The 25202-nt window shown below is 41.2% G+C and overlaps 1 protein-coding gene across 1 annotated transcript in view; it reads left to right on the forward strand.

Moving 5' to 3' along the window:
- LOC148475121 (beta-1,4-galactosyltransferase 1-like) overlaps window positions 1-24160 on the forward strand; it is a 383411-nt gene extending 359251 nt beyond the window's left edge. Inside the window, exons 6-7 of the mRNA XM_088457707.1 lie at window positions 12277-12381; window positions 23641-24160. Of these exons, the coding sequence (XP_088313833.1) occupies window positions 12277-12381; window positions 23641-23782 (247 nt within the window). The 3' untranslated portion in view covers window positions 23783-24160. The remainder of the gene's footprint in view (window positions 1-12276; window positions 12382-23640) is intronic.
- Window positions 24161-25202: the final 1042 nt, after the last annotated feature.

Genomic DNA, 25202 nt, shown 5'->3' on the forward strand with positions numbered 1-25202 from the left:
CTCCATTGTTTTGTTTCAAAATATCATAATGATTGGGTTACGCATTTGCCCTTGGCGGAGTTTGCTTTTGTTAATTCTTGCCACTCTGCTTCCTCAGTTTTGCCTTTCTATTGTGTAATCGGACAACATCACAGAGCAAATTCCTTTGAACCCAATACCAGGTGATCTACATCTCCAGCACCAGTTTCCTAGTTGCACTCCATTTGGAGGAAGGTTTGCCAGTGTATTGCGACTACTCTAGTAGTCGCAATACAGCTCACCTAGCCACACCTCAGTCCTTAGGCCACATCATATCCTCTGGCTCTAGTAGTTGCAATATGGCTAACCAAGTCACACCTTGGTCCCCAGGCTACATAATATCCTCCGGCTCTAGTAGTCGCACCAAGTCTAACCAAGCCACACCTCGGTCCTCAGGCTGCATTGTATCCTCCAGCTCTAGTAACTGTACCACGGCTAACCAAGCAACACCTCCAGCCACATCAATCCTACCAACTACTTGCTGCATCAATTCAACAGGCTATAACAGCCTTATCAATCCTACCATCTACTTGCTGCACCAATTCAACAGGCTATACCAGCCTTATCAATCCTACCAGCTACTTGCTGCATCAATAAAAAAAGGCTATACCAGCCCAATCAATCTTACCAGCAACCTGCTGCATCAATTCAACATGCTATACCAGCCACATCAATTGTGCCAGCTATTAGCTGCATCAATTTTACAGACTGTACCAGCTGCATTACTTCAGCGGCAATTGCTACATCTCTACCACCAGTGCTACATTAGCTGCATCTATATCACCAGTATTGCACTAGTCACATCTCAGCTACTGGCTCTCATTGGTGTCATATTTTTTTCTGGTACTCCTGGGAGATCTGTGTAAACCCATACTACTCTGTGCTTAAGTCCAGATGGCCTCCTTAGTACCGGTGAACGTTTCTAGTTTTTAGGGAACAACAGGTGGTTGTTAGTGGCAGAAGATCTTGTCCATTGAGTTCTAGGGGTTTATGCAGGGTATCCTTGGAAAAACAGAGGGTTATGGTTGGGCACTAGGAGAGGATTATGTTTATGCTGCAGGGAGGGAGGGTTAGGTATAGGGGTAGGGTTAGGATACTTACCGTCATGTCGGTATCCTAACCAGTGGCGGCTCCAGAGGGGTGGCTGCTGCGCAGTCCAAATTTCAAATAGGGGAACCACACCAACTGCCATTTCAAATGCTGCCAAACATAGATGGCTGGTACTCATTGGCAGTTGGTGTGGCTCCCCTCTTTGAACTTTAAACTGCGCTGCAGCCCCACCCCTGGAGCCACCACTGATCCTAACCCTGTTGGGATTCTGGCATTGAGATTCTGACCGCTGGCATCTCGTATCCAACATGGCCATATAACTGCATTTCGTATTGCAAACAAGTTTGGTGAAATATACAAAATAGAGATCTGGTGTATCCATATAGCATAGAAAAAAAATTGTTACTATTCTTCACAAATCTCATATTCCATATTATAATATCTCATGTTTTGGATATGAATTGAGCAGAAAATTTGATGCAGGAAAACATGTGCATCAAATTTCAGCTACTAATATCCTTTAAGGCAATACATATGCACAAGATTATAATAGATCATAAGGGAAAGTCTAAAATTTGCCATGTTCATTTATTGCCGGGTATTTATTACCTAACAGCATCTTCTGGATGTATCCAAATAATGATGCATTTTTTAAGGATATTATATATTAAAATTTATTTTTGGGGGATTGGGTTGGGCACCACATGGTGAGGAGGCTGGACAGTGAGCGTGTGTGCTACTTGCCTGCTGCTAAGACTGAGTTGGTCTCTGGCATCTGTTTGGCCATGTTTGCCAGTGTTTTGCTGGTCTGAAGAGGAGAGAGATGGTCTGCGGACAAGCCAGAGGGAGACGAGCCAGGAGGTTTTAGAGATATCCATAGTTTAGCACAGGTGACTTAATTAGTACCTCAGTCATTTTGATTTAACATCTGTGCTCAACCATGTATATCTCTAAAACCTGTACTATTGGGGAGCCTTGAGGACTGCATTTGGGAACATCTGACCTAAAGCAAAAAGAGCCCCAGAAGGTTCTGCCAGAGACACAATTATAAAGATCCATTATTTTCAAACTAAGGAGCAAATCTTGAGATCAGCCCGAGATGCAACTAATGGGACAGCAATCCTGGGATCTATGCAAATATTCAAGAATTTATCTACAGAAACTTTAATAAAGAGGCAAATATTTGCTCGAATCACAAAAGCATTGAGACAAGCAAATGTCCCATATAGATGAGGCTTCCCAGTGTAACTACTTGTTATACATAAAGTAATTACAAAGACACTGGTTACAGAAGAAGGACATTTTTCTGTTTTGTATAATGACACATGGAAATATATTTTTATTTAGACACTTATAATGGAATTACATACTTGATGAAGGAAGGTTGTGCATATTAAATTTACCTATGAATAAATGTAGATAATTTATTTTTTCACTACTATTGTCACTTCAAAATATATCACTAGGAAATGTATGAAAAGATTAAGAAATTATAATATAATGATACTAGAGGTGTATAAATTATTAATATTTGTATTATTATCATACTTTTTTTTTTAGTTTTTTGCACAAATTTAAAAGATGTTTGAGATTTTTTATATAAGTTGAAGCCCTTAGGGAAAGCAAAGATATCATTATAATAACTAGGTTAAAAGAATAATTTTTTAGGATGACAAATATACTCATTGATTAACTTTTTCATTGAGATAGATTCATTTCATGAATATTATCAATATAAAAGGAAGTTACAGGTGATAGAAGAGTTAGCAACCACCCCCACATATATTAAATGGAAGCCTCAATGATTAGAGGCCATATTAGCTAGGTAGAACTATTTATGCTTTTTTTATGATCTTTTTTCTTTTTTCTTTCTTTTTTTCCAGGTCCTAATAGCAATAAAGGTTTTTTTAAAAGGTACTTCATTAAATTTAATGTTAGGGGAGTAATATCTAGACTATTAGTATTATAAAAACAAAAACAATATACTGTCTATACATGAGGGTTAACATTTTGTCAATTAATGCTAAAGGGTTAAATTCCCCATAAAAGTGCATTAGGATATCTTTGCTATCCAAGAAACACATTTTACAAGGCTTACCCCTCCTCCCTTTGTTTATTTAAATTTTCCAAAATACCTATTTTTTTAATGAATGTAGTAAGAAAGCTGGAGTAGCATTGTTATTTAATTGGAATAGTAACTTTAACCTTAACACATATTTTGAATAAGAAAGAGAGATACATTACCTTGGTTGGAACATTAGCTTCCATATATGCCTCACATTCTTCTCAGATTTAATTTATGAAAATCTTTCTTAAAGAGCACCAGAGAGTTAGTAGGGGTGCAATCTTCATATTGGGGGATTTTATTCTTGTGCTGGATCCATATTTGGATAAATTGGGACCTGTAAATAGAAAAATGACTAGCTCAGTAATAAATCTCTCTAATGCCTTATAAGTGATTATGAAATTTATGATATATGGAGGGCAGGACACCCAACAGCAAGAAATCATACTTTTTTTTCACATGTACATGGAACTTATTTACGACTAGACCTAGCCTTTATGGATAAGAAAACCATTCAGCAAATAAAGAAATCAGAGAACTTACCAATAACTTGGTCAGATAATGCTGATAGATTGTTATAGTGTGGGAGGATGACTGTCTACTATCATTTCCCAGAGTATGGATATTTCCAAGTTTTCTTTTTGCGTCAATATAAACTAAACAATTAAAGACTCTTTAAAAGATTTTTTAACGTCATAATTCCCCTAAGGAAACTAACCCTATCAATGTTTGGTATGCTTTTAAGGCAGTATTAACAGGATCCATTATACAAATGACATCAAGAATTAAAAGACAGGAAGCAAAGTCTCTGAAATATTTATAAAATCTAGGGGTGTGCACCGGCCACTTTTTGTGTTTTGGTTTTGGATCTGGATCTTTCTTCGTGTTTTGGATCTGGATTGGTTTTGCCAAAACCACCCTTCCGTGTTTTGGGTTCTTGGTTTTGTGTTTTGGATCTGTATTTTTTTTTTAAAAAACATAAAAACAGCTAAAATCACAGAATTTGTGGGTTTTTCTGCTCCTATGCTATTATTAACCTCAATAACCTTAATTTCCACTAATTTCCAGTCTATTCTGAACAACTCACACCTCACAATAGTGTTTTTATGTCCAAAAGGTTGCACCAAGGTAGCTGGATGACTATGCTAAGCGATACGAGTGGGCGGCACAAACACGTGGCCCATCTAGGATGACAGTTTGAAAAACTAGGCCCCAAACAGAACATAATGCAAAGAAAAATGTTGTATAAACAGGACATGCACACTTTAACAAACCAATCATTTCAGCACCAGGGACTGGCTGAAATGATTGGTTCGTTTGGGGCCCCACAAAACAAGTTGGCAATTAATCTGTCCCTGCACAAACTGGCTCTACGGAGGCAAGATGTCATCCTCATCCTCCTCATCCACCGATTCCTCACCCTCTTCAGTGTTGTGTACATCCTCATCCTCACAGAGTATTAACTCATCCCCGCTGGAATCCACCACCACAGGTCCCTCTGTACGTTCTGGAGGCTGGTCTCCCTGGAACAGTTGATAATTCATTTTTATGAACATCATCTTCTCCACATTTTGTGGAAGCAACCTCCTACGCCTTTTGCTGACAAGGTTCCCAGCTGCACTAAACACAATTTCGGAGTGCACACTGGAGGGGGGGCAACTCAGGTAAAATAGAGCCAGTTTGTACAGGGGCCTCCAAATTGCCTCTTTTTCCGGCCAGTACATGTATGGACTGTCTGAAATGCCTACTTGGATGCTGTCACCGATGTAATCCTTTAACAGACAGACGCACGCTTGTCACTGCTGCTTTGAGGATGCAGGTGCGGCTACAGCCCACACAATTCACAAAGACAGAAAAAAAAGAAGAATTTTTTTATTGTTTGTGGAGTGCACTTTGGGGGTTACACCACCCTTTAACAGACAGAAGCACGCTTGTCACTGCTGCTTTAAGGATGCAGGTGAGGCTACAGCCCACACAATTCACAAAGATGGAAAAAAAAATAAGAATTTTTTTATTGTTTGTGGAGCACACTTTGAGGGTTACACCACCCTTTAGTAGACAGACGCATGCTTGTCGCTGCTGCTTTGAGGATGCAGGTGGAATCTAGACGGGATTTGGAACCGGGGACACACTACCTCCATCAATTGTCTAAATCCCACTGCACCAATGGCGGATACCGGATGCACGTCTAACACCAACATCGCAGTCAAGGCCTCAGTTATACGTTTTGCTTCAGGATGACTGCTGTCATAATTCATCCTCCTCGCTAGGGACTGTTGGAGGGTCAATTGTTTAGTAAAATTAGTGGTGTTCCTACTTCCTCTCTGGGATGATGAACAACTCCCAGCAGCAGCAACAGCAGCACTAGGAGGAAGTGGTTCTTGATCTTTCCCTATTTTATGTTTATCGTAGAATTTTGGTCCTCCATTTATGTTATATTGATATATATGTGCGGCTAAGGCGCACACAAACACAGAAAATATTTTTTTTATTTTTGCTGGAGAGTAGTGCACTTTGTGGGTTACACCACCCTTTAAGAAATGAGCCATCCGGCCCTTTACTTAAGGGACACAGGTGCATGCTTGGCGCTGCTCCTTTGTTGATGCACGTGCAGCCACAGTGCACACAATTCACAAACACAGAAATTTTTTTTTTATTTTGTTTGGAGTGCTCTTTGGGGGTTACAGCATCCGTTAGCGGTCAATCCAGCCGGCCATTTATTTATGGGACAAAGGCGCACGCTTGGCACTACTTTGTTGATGCACGTGCGGCTACTGCGCACACAATTCACAAACACAAAAAAATATATTTTTTTATTTTGTTTGGAGTGCCCTTTGGGGGTTACAGCACCCTTTAGTGGTCAATCCAGCCGGCCATTTATTTATGGGACACAGGCGCACGCTTGGCACTACTTTGTTGATGCACGTGCGGCTACTGCGCACACAATTCACAAACACAAAAAAATATATTTTTTTATTTTGTTTGGAGTGCCCTTTGGGGGTTACAGCTCCCTTTAACGGACAAGCCAGCTGGCCTTTTACTTGTGGGACACAGGCGCACGCTTGGTGCTGCTCCTTTGTTGATGCACGTGCAGCCACAGTGCACACAATTCACAAACACAGAAAAAATATATATTTTTTTGCACTTGGGGGGAGCACCCCTGATGGACAGAGCACCCCCTGGACAACACTACAGCACCCCTTTAGGACTGGGACACTGCACAGGACTTTGGAGTGGACACAGCCCCTATGGACAACTGACTGCACAACACAGTCCAGCCAGCCCATATGGACTTTGAAGTAGTGGACACAGCCCCTATGGACAACAGCAGCACAGCGCAGCAGAGCACAGCACAACACTACACTACACTACAACACTACACTACACTACACAGCCCAGCCAGCCCTAACTCCCACCCTCCCTCTTCACTGTCCACAGCCGAGTGAGAAAATGGCGCTGACGCGGGTACCTTATATAGGATCCAAAACCCGCGAGACCCGGAAGGCGGGATGATGACGTTTTGCCTCGATTTCAGATCCGAGTCAGCCGGGAAAAGTCGAGCCTGACTCGGATCGGCCTTGGATCGGGGGGGCTCGGGGGGGTTCGGATTTCAGAAATCCGAACCCGCTCACCCCTAATAAAATCAATTAAAAGAGATAGACAAGTAACACAAAATCAACCGTAAAGATATGGCCCTAACTTGGAAATTAAATTAAATAAGAGAAGAGTTGAAAAGTATACGTTAAAGCATATAAAAAATAATATTACCAAAATGAAGCAGAAATATTATACCGAAGGAAATAAAGCATCACGCGTCTTAGCTAGAAAAAATAGAGGGAAAAGAACAAGAAATTATGTTCAGGCACTATATAATGTAGTAAGTGCTAAATTAACTTGATATGTCCAATGCATTCGCTAAATATTATAAATCTTTGTACAATATAAAAAATTATTTAAATACTCCTCAACCTACTAAAGAGGAATTTTTTTTATCTAAAATAAAGCAACCAAAGCTAAGTAAACAACAATTAGATAACCTTGAGAGGGCATAGTCAATGCAAGAAGTAAAAGAAGCCATTAAAACTTTAAAGCGAGATAAGGCAGAAGGACCAGACGGATTTATTAACAACTTCTATAGTAAAAAATACAAAGATAGGCAATGCGCTCCAAAAACCAATCATGAGGGTTGAAATGGGAGCAGCTAACTGTCAGGTTCACCACTCAACCGGGAAATAGACAGTATAAATGACAAACATATAATGTTTGAAACAGCAAGCGCTCAATCCTAAAGAGTAAATTATTCTACCTGGTAACAGGTGTTGGTTGAAGCCCAAAAACTAATTAGTGGAGAAATTAGTGTGTGAACTGGACACTGCACAAGGTGTCACAATGTACAGCCTAACATGCACCATAGAATCAGGCATATATATATATATATCACAAATGTAATTTATTCTACATAAATGGTAGATAGAACACACAATAAAAATGGATATTTGAAGGGAAGGGTGGACAAGTGAGGACAACTGATAGATGGGGGAGTTGTAAGTAAACTTGAATTGCAAGGGGAAAAATGCATATAAAATTAATAAGAGTTTCAAAAAATTATGATAAAAAAAGAAGTATTAAAATAGTGACACTAACCACTGTTAACTTTTGTCATTGTGGATCGTGTGGGACCCGCAAAGGAAAAATCCACCCGCCGCACACCTACCGCCACAAGCTCCAAGACGTTACATGGAGGAAACCCAGACTGCGGCAGCCTGAGCAGCTTAACCGGCCGGGGTGAGTCATCGACCCGTGCACCTCTGACCTGAGGCCGGCACAACCCACTAGCTGCTGTGGAGATTCCTCCGACACTGGCAGTGAGGGTGAGACTGCGGTCAGACAGATCGTACCAGCACGAGGAAACAAGGGTTTGCTAGCAGTTTCAGCACGGCCTAAGGGTTCCCCCCCCCCGATTGCCGGGCTCCTTCACTGTTGGCACCCGGTTCCTCCGGGCCAGTGAGGCGCTCTTTAATTTGCCCCAGGGTACCCCCAGTCTTATCTGGATAGCAGTGAAGCTGTATTGTGCGGACCACGGCTACTGCAGAGCCGTGGTTATGGGGGTCACCACCTATACTCTGGATGACACCCATTGGAATACAAGTGATACCCTAAGCTTGGGTTTATTTCATCTACACACAGCTACATATAACCCTAACTAAAGACATGGACCATTTCTTTTAAGGCTTCATTGACTGCTACAATTTCAACTTTTGGATCCTGTGTCCGATCAGCTGCACATTTTAATACTTAATTTTTTATCATCATTTTTTGCAACTCCTATTAATTTTATATGCATTTTTATCCTTGCAATTCAAGTTTACTTACAACTTCCCCATCTATCAGTTGTCCTCACTTGTCCACCCTTCCCTTCCCGAGTGTGTCTTTCAAATATCCACTTTTATTGTGTGTTCTATCTACCATTTATGTAGAATAAATTACATTTGTGATATATATGCCTGATTATATGGTGCATGTTAGGCTGTACATTGTGACACCTTGTGCAGTGTCCAGTTCACACACTAATTTCTCCACTAATTAGTTTTTTTACCTCAACCCACACCTGTTACCAGGTAGAATAATTTTCTCTTTATTATTGAGTGCTTGCTGTTGCAAACATTATATGTTTGTCTTTTATACTCAACAACTTCTATATTCATTTTCAAGATCAGAAAGCTTCAACATAGCTTCAGGTGGTTGAATGTGGTACTGTATTGGTAAACTTTCCTGCAGAGCTATTAGAAGCAAGTCTAGTGACAATAGTTAAATCAGGTAAAGATCCAACATGACTTCAAAATTATAGACCTACTGCATTATTAAATAACAACATTAAAATTTATGCCAAGTTGATTGCAAATCGCCTGAATCTGGTTTTGCCTGAATTAATAAATCCAGATCTGGTTGGATTTGTAAAAGGCAGACAAACCCCAATAATACACATAGGGCAATTAATATATTGGAACAATTCTCTTATAAGGAAGAACCATTAATAGCATATCTTTAGATACAGAAAAAGCCTTTAATAGGCTAAATTATGAATATATGAAAGGAGTGCTAACAAAATTCTGTATTGTCGATAGATTTTTAGATGCAATTATGGCCCGCTATTCAGCACCTGAAACTCATGTTTTTTTGTAATGGTTTCATTTCATCTAAATTTTCAATTACAAATGGGACCCGACAAGGCTGCCCATTAACATCACTTATTTTTGTTCTATCTATAGAACCCTTAGCAGAGAGTATACACCAATCACGATTCAAAACAGGACCTCTTATAAACAATATACAACATAGGATTCTTCAATTTGCTGATAATGTTGTTTTATTTCATACTAATCCAAAAGTCTCTCTTCTCGCAATCTTGGATATCCTAGATCAATATGCAAATGTCTCCGATTATAATTTTTTATAATTATTTTATAAACACACCAATTGCTTTAACCTGTTTCATTTATCTTTGTCTCCTATTATAAATTAGATAACTTAAATGAAAATAAAACCAAAGTTCTCCCAATAAATATTGATGTTATAGATTTGATAAATCTTAAAACAAAATTTAAGTTTAGCTGGAAAACCCAGTCATTGAAATATTTAGGGATTCATTTGGTAGCAAAAGAAGACTATATTCTAGACTATAATTATGGCCTTTATTAAATCAATTTAACAAATATGTAAATTACTTGATGAATTATGATATAATATGGGTAGGAAGAATAAAAGCTGTTAAAATGTTTTGCTTTCTCCCTAAAATCTTATACCTATTCTGTTCTATACCAAGGTTTCTTCCCAAATACTGGCTATACAAATTTAATACTGTAATGAATAGGTATATATGGGGAAATAAAAAATCTAGATTGGCAAAAAAATACCTAACTCTAGATAAGTCACATGGAGGAATTCAACTCCCTAATCTAGAATTATATCAAACCTCTACTCTGATTAATCAGATAAGTGATTGGTGTATAAAAGATACCACCAAACCTTGGGCAGAGTTGGAAGATGGGATGATAGGTAGATTTCCAATAAAATATTTAATATGGGTTCCACCTAAATACAGAATACTGTAAAAAAATACATTAAAATCAGCAAGAGTAGCCCTTAAGGCTTGGGATAAATTAATGAGTTATGAAGATCAAATCTTAGTACCCTTTGCATATCTATCTCTCCAGGTGCTGACAAATTATATTCCAAATCTAAATTTAGATTTATGGATATCTAACGGAATTTACACAATGAAAATTTTTTATCTGAATAATATGCTGATGTAAAGTTTGCAATACCTACAGTTGAATTCTATAAATACTTGTAGATTAAACATTGGCTGTATTATTTTTCTTCTTATGTAGGTAGTTTTAAATCTCTCCCTGAGAATATGGTAACTAAAATGATATCTCCTATCCAAAGAGGGGAAATTTAGCATTGATATTTAATAGCATTAAAAATCAATCCAATAGATTAGACGATAGCCCAAATCAAATGGGAAAGAGATCTAAAAATAATATTAGATGAGATGGAATAGTCTCAGCTGTTTAAATCCATATATAAAATGTCTAGACATAGTTTCCATTTAGAAAACTATATATAGAAGTTCTGTTGTATATATATCTAACTCCAGATAGGGTATATAAAATTTGGCCATCTCAGATAAATGTTTGTTGGAGATGTTTAATAGAAACAGGTGATATTTTGCATATCTTTTGGGATTGTGTGAAAATTCGTCCCTTATGGTTAGAAGTACAGAGGTTAATATATCAAGTTTTGGAATGTGATAGAAATATAACTCCTCAGATGGCTCTTCTACATATATATCAACTAGATATTTATGTATCTTATAGATATATTCTAAGCCATATCTTTATAGCCACCAAAGCAGTGATAGCTCAATAGTGGAAGCAAGAAAATCCTCCTCCAATTTCATTGACAATTAATAAAATAAATTATAGTTATTTGATGGAAACAATAGATAATCTTGAGAACCCGGAAGCCTTGATATGGAAATTACGTAATTGGGAGATATATGTGGATCAGATAATGGGCATCACCTCAGGAGTTCTAGCATAGCACGATTGTATAAATCTACTAGTATATTATTGCATCAAGAAATGTGTACCTATATGTAATTGATATCAAAATAGGAGATATTGTGATGCTCTGGAATTCTCTCTTTATTGTGAGACACTGGAATTATTTCTTTTTCTTTTATTGTATTTCTAAGAAATGAAATAAAATATCAATAATGAAAAAGTTATTTTTTAAACATCCATAATACTATAATTTTTCAATAGTGTGCTCCAGAAAGAGATTTTTCTGTTGTTGTTTGTTTCTCCTTGTCATATACAATATAAGTTTTAGTACTTAAAATCTGGGAGCACCACCAACACAGTGCTGTTTGACAAGTTGAAATGATAACACCTGGTATATTGATTTTGGAACACTGCTCTAAATTCCTATGTAGTGGAAATTCTAATATTCCTTTTGTATAAAAGTAACTAATACCTACTACTAAATATCAGTTACAGTACTTAAAATTAACAATGCATCTGATTGGTCAGTAGCTTCTGCTATGTACATTTGTTTTGGTAGGAATATTTTCACTGACCTGCTTCTTCAGCTTCCCTCTGAAACAGTTTTTCAAAGGACTTTTCCATTAATATAGTATACACCATAAAAATGACTGATATAGCATAGCACTGTTCTAAAATGGCTGCTGGCATGTTTGTGAAGGGAAGACCAAAAGGAAACTTTTTATTTGTGGCTTCTTATTGATCTGTGCAGTCACACTCCCATGAGTAGTATATAAAAATCTTTACAATGGGTCTATCCAAGTACACTGGTCAATTACATTTATTTTGGGTTTATTATTTTATATTTATATCCTAAGAAATAAAAAAACCTTTTGCTGTTTAAACTTACACATCTCAAAGTGTGAATACCGTTCAGGTCATGAGGTAACATCCTTGAAATGTTTCTGAAAAATTATTCAGTGAAAAGGTTTCCATAGAGTTTAATTTTATCATGAAACATATTGATGTTCTATTAAATATTTGCTGGTATGTTTTGGGTTGAGCGCTAATTTTGGTTTATGAATTTTCCATCAGAGTGGTGTCTGCAGGAATGAAGATTGAACGTTCAGATTTCACCATTTCCAGATCCAGAATGATAGCCCATAAAAGAGATTTTGGAAATGAGAAAACAGGCAAAAGGTAGGCAAAAGGGGCAACTAATTAATTTTCTTTTTAATGTTACAATTTGTGCTAATCCAGAGAAAACCACAGGCTTAACATAACCTGCACTTTATGGTGTTTTGAATTGTTTAGGTCAGTTGCCTTTTAACTAGAGATGTGCAGTTTAGTCCTGACACACCCCAACTTTGAGGTTCCAAGTCAATCGAGTCCTGGCTCGGATCATTTTTGGGGTTCTGAGTAGAACCGATTCCTGGCTTTGGTCTGCTGCTAGTTCAGAACTCTGATTTAAAAATTGAATCTCAGGTTTTAAATTGCATGTAAACAGGATCAAATTACATTATTTAACTGTTTTTATCAATTTAAATAAATCCAAAATAAAAACAAAAGAAAACAAAACCAGAACCATACTATTTCATGGTGGTTTTGCCAAAACCAAAACACAAGGGTCCATGCACACCTCTACTTTGACTATATTTTACTGAAACACATTGCCTTTGTCCCAAATGCAGTTGTAATGTATTAATATTAATAAAGTCTAATTAATACTGTTCTTTACATGTGGAGGTATAGGTCCCAACAAGACTGCACAGGCATGATGGCACTTGGTGAACCAAAAGGGCCAGATTGCCCAGACATTAATGGCTCTCTAGCACCTGAAAAAAAATAATCAAAAGACAGGACTCAGACACTGAATAAATATTGTAATATTTTTAATTATATAATTACACCCCGACACAATCAGAGTTTACCAATTTATTACTCACAAAATGAAGGGGTCATGGTCTCTTCGGTCGTTGTAGAATCTCTGAATCTTGGCAAAACAAAAAATGCTGCTACCGCTCCTCCATGAGCCCATCGGGTTTGGGTTTTGGTTTTGCCAAACCCGCCTTCTAATGTTTGGTTATGGATCTGTATTTTGTTTCCAAATGTTTTAAAATCAGCTAAAATCACATTATTTGGGCTTGTTTTTGTTCCTACAGTATTATAACCTCAATAACCTTAATTTCCAGTCATTTCCAGTAAATTTTGGCCACCTCACAGCTCTCAATATTGTATTCTCTACTATTCGCCAATATAGGCCAAAGTCTACAGAGAGCTGGTTGGCTAAAGTAAGTGATAGAGCAGCGGCACAAAAGCATATCAGTTTTAAAAAATAAAAGACATCTATGAAACAAGGTCACACAGCAGTGGCACACAGGATGGCAGTTTAATAAACTATAAAAATGTCAACAATGCCCCAAACAGCGCATAATGCAAAGAAAAGAGGTGCAAGATAGAACTGTCCTTGGCTATTGTTGGCTGATGGGCGAACCATCTAAGGGATGTCGACAGAGAGTCTTTAGAGCACCACAATCTAGGGAGATTGAACAACTGGAGTCAGCATCCTCACAATCCGCGTCTGACTCTGACACTTCTGTTTCTCTCACTCTGAGTATTTTTTAGGCACAGGCCTGAGGGGGCAGTATAGGAGATCCCGGAGACTCCACCCGAGGCGAGTGAGGCACAAATCTATCTGATTATCAGTTGTCCACTCATGAAGTGTCATTATTGTCTTTAAGTATGTCATTTGTATCTTCATTTAAACATGACAGCTTTGATCTAGCACTTTACAGATAATATTTTGTCCATTCACATCAGCCCCTGCCCCAGCAGAGCTTACAATCTACATTCCCTACGACATGTACATGCACATACACACTAGGGTTAATTTTTGTTGGGAGCCAATTTACCTGCCTGTATAGTTTTGGAGTGTTTGAGGAAACTAGAGTACCTGGGGAAAACCCACGCAAGCACAGGGAGAATATACAAATTCCACACAGTTAGGGCCATTGTGGGAATAGAACCCATGACCTCAGTACTGTGAGGTAGTAATGCTAACCATTACACTGTCTGTTCTGTACCATCTTGCCATTGCGTAAACCTATCTCATTTTATCCTCAGTTGTCCAATGCTAGTATACACACTTTCTTACATATGACAGAACAGGATGCTCAGACATTTATGCCTAAGCAAAAATGTGGCAACTTGACACCAGAGCAAAAGCAACTTCTAAAATCACTGCAGGACAACTGCTCTATTGTCATATGCCCTGCAGATAAGGGTGGGGCAGTTGTCCTGCAGAACTCATCTGACTAAAATCATGAGATCAAATGACAACTATCAGATGGGAGTGTACGCGGATGTGATCCTATACCTAGAATCAAGAGGATTATTAAAACAATTGTTGACAGAGCTGTGAACCTTGGGTGGCTGACAGAGGACATTTCTCTGTTCCTGAAGGTAGAACATCCAGAATGTCAAGTTATCTGCACCCTCCCCAAGGTTCATAAAACCCTGGTGGATCCCCCTGGCAGACCAATCATTTCTACCAGGGGTTCCTAATTACAACCTCTAGCGGCCTTTGTGGACAATTTCCTTCCGGACAATTAGTATACAGTATAATGTGCCCAGCTAAATGATGTAGATACAGTAAATAATGTTATGATAATAAGTTTACTTGAATTGTAAGAGCAAATTGATAACAAGATAATAGAAGTAATTGGTACATTGAGATAAACACACTGACTAGTTGACTAGCAGTCAGGGATGATGCTGTGGCTTGGGGGTCCGGTGATAGGACTTCCCTTGCTGTGGCATTACCCCCCGCTAGAAAGGGTCTGATGCTGGTTCTGGGAAATACAAGGGGGGCCCTATGCATTTCCCCCCCTGTATTTCCAGAACCAGGACTGGCTCAGAGCCCAGTGCTGGTTGCGCTGAATACGGGGGACCCCTACGTGATTTGTCCCCCGTATTTTGGCAACCAGGACTGGTTCTGAAAAGCATGGTGCTGGTTGTGCTTCATACAGGGGACCCCAACATCATTTGTCCCCTGTATTTAGCACAACCAGGACTGGGGCTCCATAGCCCGGGGCTGGTTGTTTTTTGGGGGTGGGGCCTATGCAATTTTTTTAGTTTTTTTAAACACAGGCAGCCAGTCCTGGTTGTGCTTAAATGCAGGGGACAAATGACATAGGGGTCCCCCGTATTTATCACAACCTGCACCGGGCTAGTCAGAAACAGCCCTGGTTACCAGAATACAGGGGACAAATTATGTAGGGGTCCCCCATAAATAGAGCAACCAGCACTGTGCTCTGATCCGGTCCTGGTTCTGGAAATACAGGGGAAAAAATTACTAGGGACCCCCTGTATTCTCCAGAACCATCACTGGAGTATTTATAATGGGTGGCTGATGCCATAGCCAGGGGAGCCCTTTCACCAGGTCCCCCAGCCACAGCATCAACCCTGACCACGAGTCAGTCCAGGCTGGGGATCCCTGAGGAGATGGGGACCACCCCAATAAAGGGGTCCCACTTCTCAGGGTACCCCAGGGCTTAGGCTGATAGCCGGGGCTATCCCCAGCACCCCTGGGCAGTGGGTGCCAGGTTGATTGTGTGATGTGGTGCATTTTAAAGAATATTTTCTTTTGCAGGTGAACTATAGTTCCCAACCACAAACCACAAGTACCAGCATGCTGGGCATTAGTGCCCACTGCCACCTGTAGTCCACCTGTAAAAAAAATATTACAATAACACAACACACTTTAATATTGTAATATTTTATTTTACAGGTTTTCACCTGGGGGACTGCAGCCTTTAAGCTCTTTTATGTGGCCTCCACCACCCCAGGGCTTAGGCACCTTCGCCTGGTGGGCGCCAACCCACCAGGGCTTCGGCAATTTTGTCTGGCAAGTACCAACCTGCCAGGGCTTTGGCGTTTTCACCTGGTGGATGCCAACCTTCCAGGGCTTCAATGTGTTCACTTGGCGGGTTGGCGTCTTCACCTAGTGGGTGGCAGCCTGTGTCATCTCTTTTACTTGGCCGCCGCTCACTAGGAGTTGCCTGGCAGGTGCCAATGCGCCAGGGCTTCAGTTTCTTCATTTAGTGGGTGGAAGCCTGTTAGCTATTTTTCGTGGTTGCCTCCCTCTAGGACTTCTAGCATCTTTGCCTGTAGGGCATCAACCCTCCAAAGGCTTTGGTGTCTTTGCCTAGTGGACGGCGGCCTGTATCAGCTATTTATCATGGCTGCCTCCCACTAGGACTTCTGGTGTCTTCGCCTGGCGGGCACCAACCTGCCAGGGCTTTGACGTCTTCACCTAGTGGGTGGCAGCCTGTGTTACCTCTTTTTCATGGCTGCTTCCCAGTAGGACTTCCAGTGTCTTTGCCAGGTGGGGCGTCAAACCGACAGGGCTTTGGCATCTTTGCCTAGTGGGTGGCAGCCTGTGTTAGCTCTTTTTCTTGGCAGCCACCCCCTTCGACTTATGGTGTCTTTGTATGGTGGGCGCCAACTGCCAGAACTTTGGCGTCTTTGGCTGGTGGGCGCCAAGCCGCAGGGGCTTCGATGTCTTCACCCAGTGGGCGGCAGCCTGTGTCAGCTCTTTTTTGTGGATGCCTCCCACTAGGACTTCTGGTGTCTTCACCTGGTGGGTGCCAACCCGCCAGGGCTTTGGCATCTTCACCTGGTGGGCACCAACCTGCCAGGGCTTTGATGTCTTCACCTAGTGGGCAGCAGCCTGTGTCAGCTCTTTTTCGTGGCTGCCTCTCACTAGGATTTCTGGTGATTTTCGCCTGGTGGGCGCCAACCTGCCAGGGCTTTGGTGTCTTCACCTGGCAGGCACCAACCCGCAAGGGCTCTGATGTCTTCACCTAGTGGGTGGAAGCCTATGTCAGCTCTATTTTGTGGCTACCTCCCTCTAGGACATCCGATATCTTCACTAGGTGGGCGCCAAACCGCAAGGGCTTCGGCATCTTTGCCTAGTGGGTGGCAGCCTGTGTTAGCTCTTTTACGTAGCTGCCACCCACTAGGGCTTCTTGTGTCTTCGCCTGGCGGGTGCCAACCAACCAGGGCTTTGACGTCTTCACCTAGTGGGCAGCAGCCTGTGTTAGCTATTTTTTCATGGCTGCCTCCCACTAGGACTTCTGGCACCTTCGCCAAGTAAGTGCCAACCCGCCAGGGCTTCAGCGTCTTCACCTGGTGGCCGCCAACCCGCCAGGGCTTCAACGTCTTCACCTAGTGGGTGGCAGCCTGTATCATCTCTTATTCATGGCTGCCGTCCACTAGGGCTTCGGCATTTTTGCCTGGTGGGTGCCCACCCACCAAGGCTTCGGCGTTTTCACCTGGCGGGCATCCACCCACCAGGAATTTGGCATCTGAGCTTAGTGGGCGGCAGCCTGTGTTAGCTCTTTTACGTGGCCACCACCCACTGGGGCTTTGGCATTTTTGCCTGGTGGTTACCAACCCACCAGGGCTTCTGCGTTTTCACCTGGTGGGCACCTACCCACCAGGGCTTCTGGCGTCTTCACCAGGGGGTGGCTGCCACCTCCCCAGGGCTTCTGCGGTCCTCTTCAGGTGCCGCCACCTCCAATGATGTCGCAAGTCATGATTGGCTCATGGCGGCCATCTTTGAAAATCATCATCGGCAGCACCCAGCAGCTGTGCGACCGGCACCTTTTCGGGTTTTGCCGGCGGGCCTGGATCCGAGAACATCCAGTCCCCTCCATCCATTCTGCCAAGAGCAGCCGCGGCACCCATTTCAAAAGATGGCACCTCAGCACCATTTTTGAAATTCAAATATGGCCACCACAAGCCGAGATTGGCTCATGGCGGCCATCTTTGAATTTCAAAAATGGCACTGAGGCTCTATTTTTTAAATGGGCGCCGCTGCCGTACACAGCAGAATGGCTGGCGGAAACTGGATCCCCTTGGATCCAGGCCTGCTGCCAACACCTGCACCGCTGCCGGACCCTCTACTGCTACTGCATCCCACCGACATCCGCGACCACCAACATCCGCGCCCCACCACCAACACCCATGCCACCGCAGCCACTGATGTCCACACTGCCACCTCCGTATCCTAGCCGCTGCTGCCTTTGGTGTTTTCCAGCGTCGCTATTACCCACAAATGACGCCATCTTTGTGCACCCAAGTGAAGCCACAGTGAGGACACCTGCTGGATGGTCCTACTGAGGTTGCGCAACAAGTTGAAAAGTCCTATCGTTATAATGGTGCATTCTTTATGTAATAGTTTAAAAACTGTAACTTTCTAATTTACCTGAACCCCAAAATCACATACCCTGGCACAATAGCTACCTAACAAAACAAACCCCAAGTCTAAATTTGCCACCTACCCTGAGTTTTGCCTTCCCAAAAAAAACCCATAGACTACAGCAGAGAAGTGGTCCTAATTGAAAATGTCAGAAAAATGTGACAGTTGGAGCTTTAGATTACTCCCAAATCCTCATTTTATGCTTTTGCCCAATGACAGTTTTACCCGGCCATACCAAATTTCAGAACCATACCTCTACTAACTTTTGAGGTGTAGCCCCTTGAACACCCTGCCCCCCCTTCAGAAATCTCTATGAAGAAATCCGTTGATTTAGATCCAGCCTTAATAGAAGGGCAGGACTGTGCCCTTATAATATTTTGTTATATATTATACACTCACATCTAGGTAGGAGTGGATGTGTATTTGTACATTATTTTTTGCAAGGTTTTTTAAGGTAATGTTAATTATTCACCTGTGCTTCTGGCCCAACTAATAGATTACTTTCCACAATTTATCTCTAAACTATCAGAGAAAATTATTATTTGTGTATATATGTGCATGTGTGGGTTGTGTGATTTGTGTTGTTATGTGTGAGGGATGGTGGGGCCTCATGGCAATGCAGCCATGATGAATAGAGATCTATTGTAAAAAGGGTTCTAAAATAAAGTAAAAAGGAGTTTTTTCACACCCTTTTCACATTATTTTAGTATCACCTAACGTTACTAAAGGGCAGTTGGAGTAGAATTCGTAAAATTCTACTCCAAGCCCTATTTATCACAATTTTTTAGTAAGAAGATTGCATTTCCCATAAATGAAAAATGTGATCTGGCCAAAGTTACTAAAAAAAATTGTGAAAAAATACAGGGGAAAGCCCTGTGATAATAATGCCACCTGGAGGTGGCATTATCAAGGGTCTTCACCAGTTACTGGACTCCTGCTCTGCTCTAATGGACAGAGCAGAGCCCGAAGCCAGCTCCAGTGATCAACTGTGTGGTCTAAATAGACTGATACACTGTTAAAAAAAAACTAGTAAAAAAAATAACTTACCTGAGTCCAGGGACCGGAGATCAGGGCTCTGGTGATGTCCAGCCTCTGGTCAGCTGGTCTCCCAACCTGCACTGGTGCCCAGTCATCACCTGACCGGGTCCCAGTGCAGGATGGGATGTCAGCTGACCGGAGCCACAGAGGACATCACTGGAGCACCAATCACTACAGGTAAGTTTAATTAAGGGAGGGGGGTCATGGGGGGAGGAGGGATCCGCAAACACGGGGGGCAGGGCTTAGTGACTGGGGCAGAACGTATCGACGGTTGGTCGGCGCATTAGTTGGCACTTGTCACGGTATTTTTTGCGAAAATACCGTGATAAGTGTGCAGAGGGGCTTCACAGGGACAGAGCTTTAGCGCAAGCGCTGTCCCTGCAAGGGATTTTTAGTAAATCCCTGTGATATTGCCTGAATTCGCAATGCAAATTTAGTTGGTAATATCAGACTATAATCTGCATTCAAAATGCGGATTGTAGTAATTAGAGCCCCAAGTGTGAGTGTATTTATTTTTTTATGGTTATGTAGTATGTTATTGTAGATATGATATAGGCAGCACAGAAATGGTTAGCACAGGGTACCTGGAGCCACCATTTCTTCAACAATAGAGCCTGCTGTTCAGTTTGACCTCAGTCCTATAAAATACTCTTTTTGGAAAGAAAAACTGTTAAATATCTTGTGCAACCATTCAAAATTGAAAACAAACAAGTTTTTGTTGCTAGTACTGTGAGAATTACAATTAAATCAGCTATCGCTGGATTACCATTCTACAAGTGGCCATCCTTTGTACCAACAGAACAAATCAAACACAAAAATATTGTGGGTTCTCTCTGCTTTGTTTTTAAATTGTGGTAAATATATTTGTAAATAGTGGCAATGATAAGTTACCACAATTATAAGCAGATCTGTCATAGGGCACCAATGTTAGGGGGTGCTTTCTTTTCCCTCCTTGTGTATTTATTCTGCTTTTGTACCTGAAGCCAATTGTCAGTTTAAACCTAATATATTGGAAGCAAATATTCTATTATTCATTAAATAACCTTAGGTTATATGTAATATATGTGTGTATGAACTATGAACATGCAAAAGTGTTAACCAGAATTATTTATCTTTTAAATCATTTGAATCATTTAAGTTGAATAAAAGAGATGCACATAAGATGTGATAAAGTAAAGTATTTTTATATTCATCAAGTCAATTCTCATATAACAGTATTAATCAAATCAGTGATGAGAGAGAGGAAAAGTGAGACAGAGAGAGATGATTGCTGAGAAAGCATATTCAAGATGGCTGCTAAGAAAGCACATTCAAGATATGAGGACATTTCAAACCTTATTATTGTGATGTAGGGCCTCAGGCAGGAAGTGGTATATATGTGTTAACTAGGTCTTTTGTGTTGAGGCTGGCTATTTCTATTCATATGCTGGTGTGGACCATGATAAACTTGTTTTTGAGCTCTCTTGAGTAAGTGATTACATATATATATATATATATATATATATATATATATATATATTGGTTTTAGCTGTATGAGGAATTAATATTATTATATATTGATTTTAATATATTCTACATTATATGGTGATATTGATATACACACTATAACATGGGGCTTAAGGTAAGTATACTTTTTTGTTTTTTTAAAGCAGCTTCACTATAGGGGGCATTACTACTGGGGACACTATTACTGGGGCCATTACTCAGTGGACTTTTCTATTGGGGCATTACTCAGGGGGCACTACTACTGGGGACATTACTCAGGGGACACTACTGCTGGGGGCATTATTATTAGGGGCATTATTCAGGGGGCACTACTACTGGGGGCATTACTACAGGGGGCATTACTACTAGTAGCACTACTATTGGGGGCACTATTACAGGAGGATTACTAATGGTGGCATTGCATAGAGGCACTACATTCGGGGGGCTCTGCATCAGAGGCACCACTACTGTGGGCTGTGCATAAGGGGCACTGCCACTGTGGGCACTGTATAAGTGGCACTACCACAACTGTGGGCTCTGCATAAGGGACACTATCACTGTGGGCACTGCAGGGGCACTACCACTACTGGGGGCACTGCATAAGGGCCACCACTGCTGAGGGCACTACTATTGGGGGCACTATTTCAGGGGGATTACTAGTGGGGGTATTGTATAAGGAACACTACCACTACTGCATTAAGGGCAATACCACTGTGGCCACTGCATAAGGGGCACTACCACTATTGGGGGCACAGCATAAGGAGACCACTACTGAGAGCACTGCATAAGGGGCACTACCACTACTGTGAGCTCTGCATAAGGGGCACTACCACTGTGGGCACTGCATAAGTGGCACTACCACTGCTGAGGGCACTGAATAAGGGGCACCACCACAGTGGGCATTGCATAAGGGGCACCACTACAGTGGGCATTATGTGTAAGGGGCACTACTATTGTGGGTATTGTGTATAAAGGGCACAAATATGGGCATTGTGTAAAAGAGACCCTGCTATGTGTCATACGTGAATAAGGGATACTACTATGTGGTCTAATGTGAATCAAGATTGTGCTATTGTGTGGCATAATTTGAATTGAAAATACTATTGTGTGACCACGCCCCTTTCTCTTGAGACCATGCCCTTTTTTGGTGCACTCCTTTGGCGCGTGCTGTCCTCTTATTGAAAAAGCACCGGGGGGGGGGGGAGCAGTGAGTTCCACCACTTTTCTAAGACCACTTTAAGCACTGATATGGAGCATCTAGAAGATGCTCTGTACAGCTATATACACAACAGGGGGCCTGCCTGTAATGTCCAAAGGTCGCTACTAGCATCACTGCTGCAGCATTACTGTCTGCTGGGTACTGTTCTGGGCACCATGCTAGCCAGAAGCAAGGGTCGTGGGTCCAGAGCACCGAACACAGAGCCCTGCACTCTGTGTGATGACACCAAACACTTACCCCTAATTATGACTTTGGTATTAGCATACATCTCTGAATCAGGCCCATTAGCAAATGTCTTACCTTTCCTTTGTTAGGGAAAAAAGCTCCATTTGGAAAAGATACAATATATTTCATTATTATGTTTCTTTTTTTGTTGGCATTATATTTTCAAAGTTAGCACAGTACAGCCTTAAGTAGGTATTAGGTTATACTACTTAGAAGAATGGTCACCTAATCCTTATGATGTCTCATTATTACTGACAATCCTTTTAAAACAACATTATGTGCTCACTATCCTTCTGAAGCCTTTTACTCCATGCCCTACTCCAGAGGTCCAGCAGCACCATACAATCCCCAACAATCTCAACACCATGCTGATCATCACCAGGAGGACTCTGTACAGCTGGATAAAGAAAAATATTAGTATAAGCATCAGGAGAAAGTGAAATGACAGATGAAAGACCTGCAACATGTTCAATAGCCAGTTATGGGGTTCCTAATGTTCCCAGGATATAAGACCAAGAGATGACCTTCAGTCCCCAAACCAGAGGATAGGGACAGAAAACACCCAAGTGCTAGATAAACAAACAAAAAGGCAGACAAGGGAAGCAGCTCAGCAGGGCAGAAGGAGAGGTTTGGGACAAGGAGCCCAAAAGGAGCAATTATAAAGGCAATTGATGGGTACAGCAAATGAGCCAGTTTAACAGGCAGATTGAATCAAGACTAAGAGATTGAAAGATTGAACACAGGGTCCCTGCAACACACCCCAAGTTTCCCCCCACAGACCATGGGGTGCTTGAGAAATCCCCAGTAAAACATACCCTCCCCAAACAGTACCTGGAGCACTTAACCCCAGGACTTTGCAGTTTGAAGCAAAAACCCTTAAAATAAATTTTCCCTGCAGCCTCCATATTAACACAACAAGGGTGGAGCCACAGCTGTAAATTCAGGATGTTGAATTCAGAAGAGAAGAGCCTACAGTGCAAGATGTCCACCTCTTGTAAGACACTTATGACAACAAAAATAATAATAATAATAATAATAATAAATATATTTTTTATTATTATTATTATTATTATTATTATTATTATTATTAGTTATATAGATTTAGACTTGTAGCAAAAAAAAATGTCTTCTGGAGCTGAATAAATATAAAATATAACTTTTGTTGTAATTTATGTTTTGTACAATAAATGTAACTAATACTGTATGTGTTCATTTTCCTTTGGTTTAGTTTTCACCTCATAAGACAGGCTGCCCAGCACATGCTAAAGGATGGACTGAGCTCCTTAGACTATGATATCATCAGATACACAGACCACCAGCTTTATACGAAGATAACAGTTGACATCGGATCTCCAGCGAAAACTAAATAGACAATATTAATTCTTAATTTATTCATAGTATGTTTTGCATTTGTGGAATATAAATGTTTGAATATGGACATCAATGAACTATGGGACTAGGGGTCTGATTCAGAGCCGGACACAATTAGCGCTCGCTCGTCCAGAAAATAGGGGTGGCTATTCAAATGAACCGTTCGCTGTTTGCGGTCTGTTCACGCCTCTAGGTCTGAACGAGCGTACAAAACTTGCGGTCATTTTTTTGGGAAACTACGCCCCCTGGCCGCTCGCATCCTACGTCATGTCCGCTATTTATTAGATTAATCGAGTACATCGAACAGGGTATGAACTGCTCGCTATTCTTGGGGTTGGTTTTTGCTACCACAATTTTGCGAGCAGTTCTGGCTATAAAATAACCCAGTGACGTGGTCAATGACGCTGCTGTTTTAAATATGCACACCCATAAAACGCCCGTTTTGACCTTTAAGCACGCCTGCGATCGGATCTCCACTCCCCGTTTTCAAGCACCTTCCCCTGTTACCACCCACATACGCCTCTTTCTGTCACTCAAATTAGCAGGCATTCGCTATTTTGCGAGCACATGAATTTCGGCCGCACTGACTGGTTCGCGCATGCGTATAACGATCCGTACGCATGCGCAGTTGGGCAAACATCGCTCAGAGCGAACGAGCTGCCGCTTACGAGTGGCTCTGAATCAGGCCCTAAATGTTTCTGCTGCTATGTGTTAATAGATTGTCTGTAAAAGAAGTAATCTGTGAGAGCCTGGACAGACAAGTGTTTTAGTCATCTGGTGCAGTGGACACTGGTAGCAACCTGTACTTTGTTAAGTACATTTTCCTGTTTTCAATACTGTAAGTATCCTTAATTAAGGGGTTTAAAGCAAAAGTAGAAACCCAGCAAGAAATAAAATAGGTGTGAGGACGGAGTCCTCGGTAGGAAGTACAATAATATTTAAGTAAAAAAAAAAGAAGTGAGGAATGAGAATATGAATAAAGAAAAGAATACAATAAAACAAGAATTTATGACTATAGATAAAGTAATTATCACTAGAGGTCAATTTTAATAAATTTTATTGCACAATTCTTAAAAAAATACCATCAATGAATCCTTCAAAAATAGTTAGTTTCATAAAACAGTATAAAGTTACAGTAAGTATTATAAGTAAAACACACTTGTGAAGTGGATGTAGCTAAAAAAACCTATGATCGGGATGCCGGCTGATGAAATCTCAGTACTGCAATCCTGAACTGTGGACAGTAGACCGGCATCGGAATCCCGACATGAGTGCCAACCCCGGGATCATGACAGCTGGCATCCCAATTGCAAGTACAGCGGACGCCCTTAACTTTTAGCCATTAGGGGGGTGGGTTAGGTATAGGCACCCTGGGGGGTTAGAGTTAGGCTGCAGGAAGGGGGCAGTTAGGGTAAGGCT

Source organism: Taudactylus pleione, unplaced genomic scaffold (genome assembly GCF_031769625.1).
Source record: "Taudactylus pleione unplaced genomic scaffold, aTauple2 ptg000777l, whole genome shotgun sequence".
Lineage (NCBI taxonomy): Eukaryota > Metazoa > Chordata > Amphibia > Anura > Myobatrachidae > Taudactylus > Taudactylus pleione.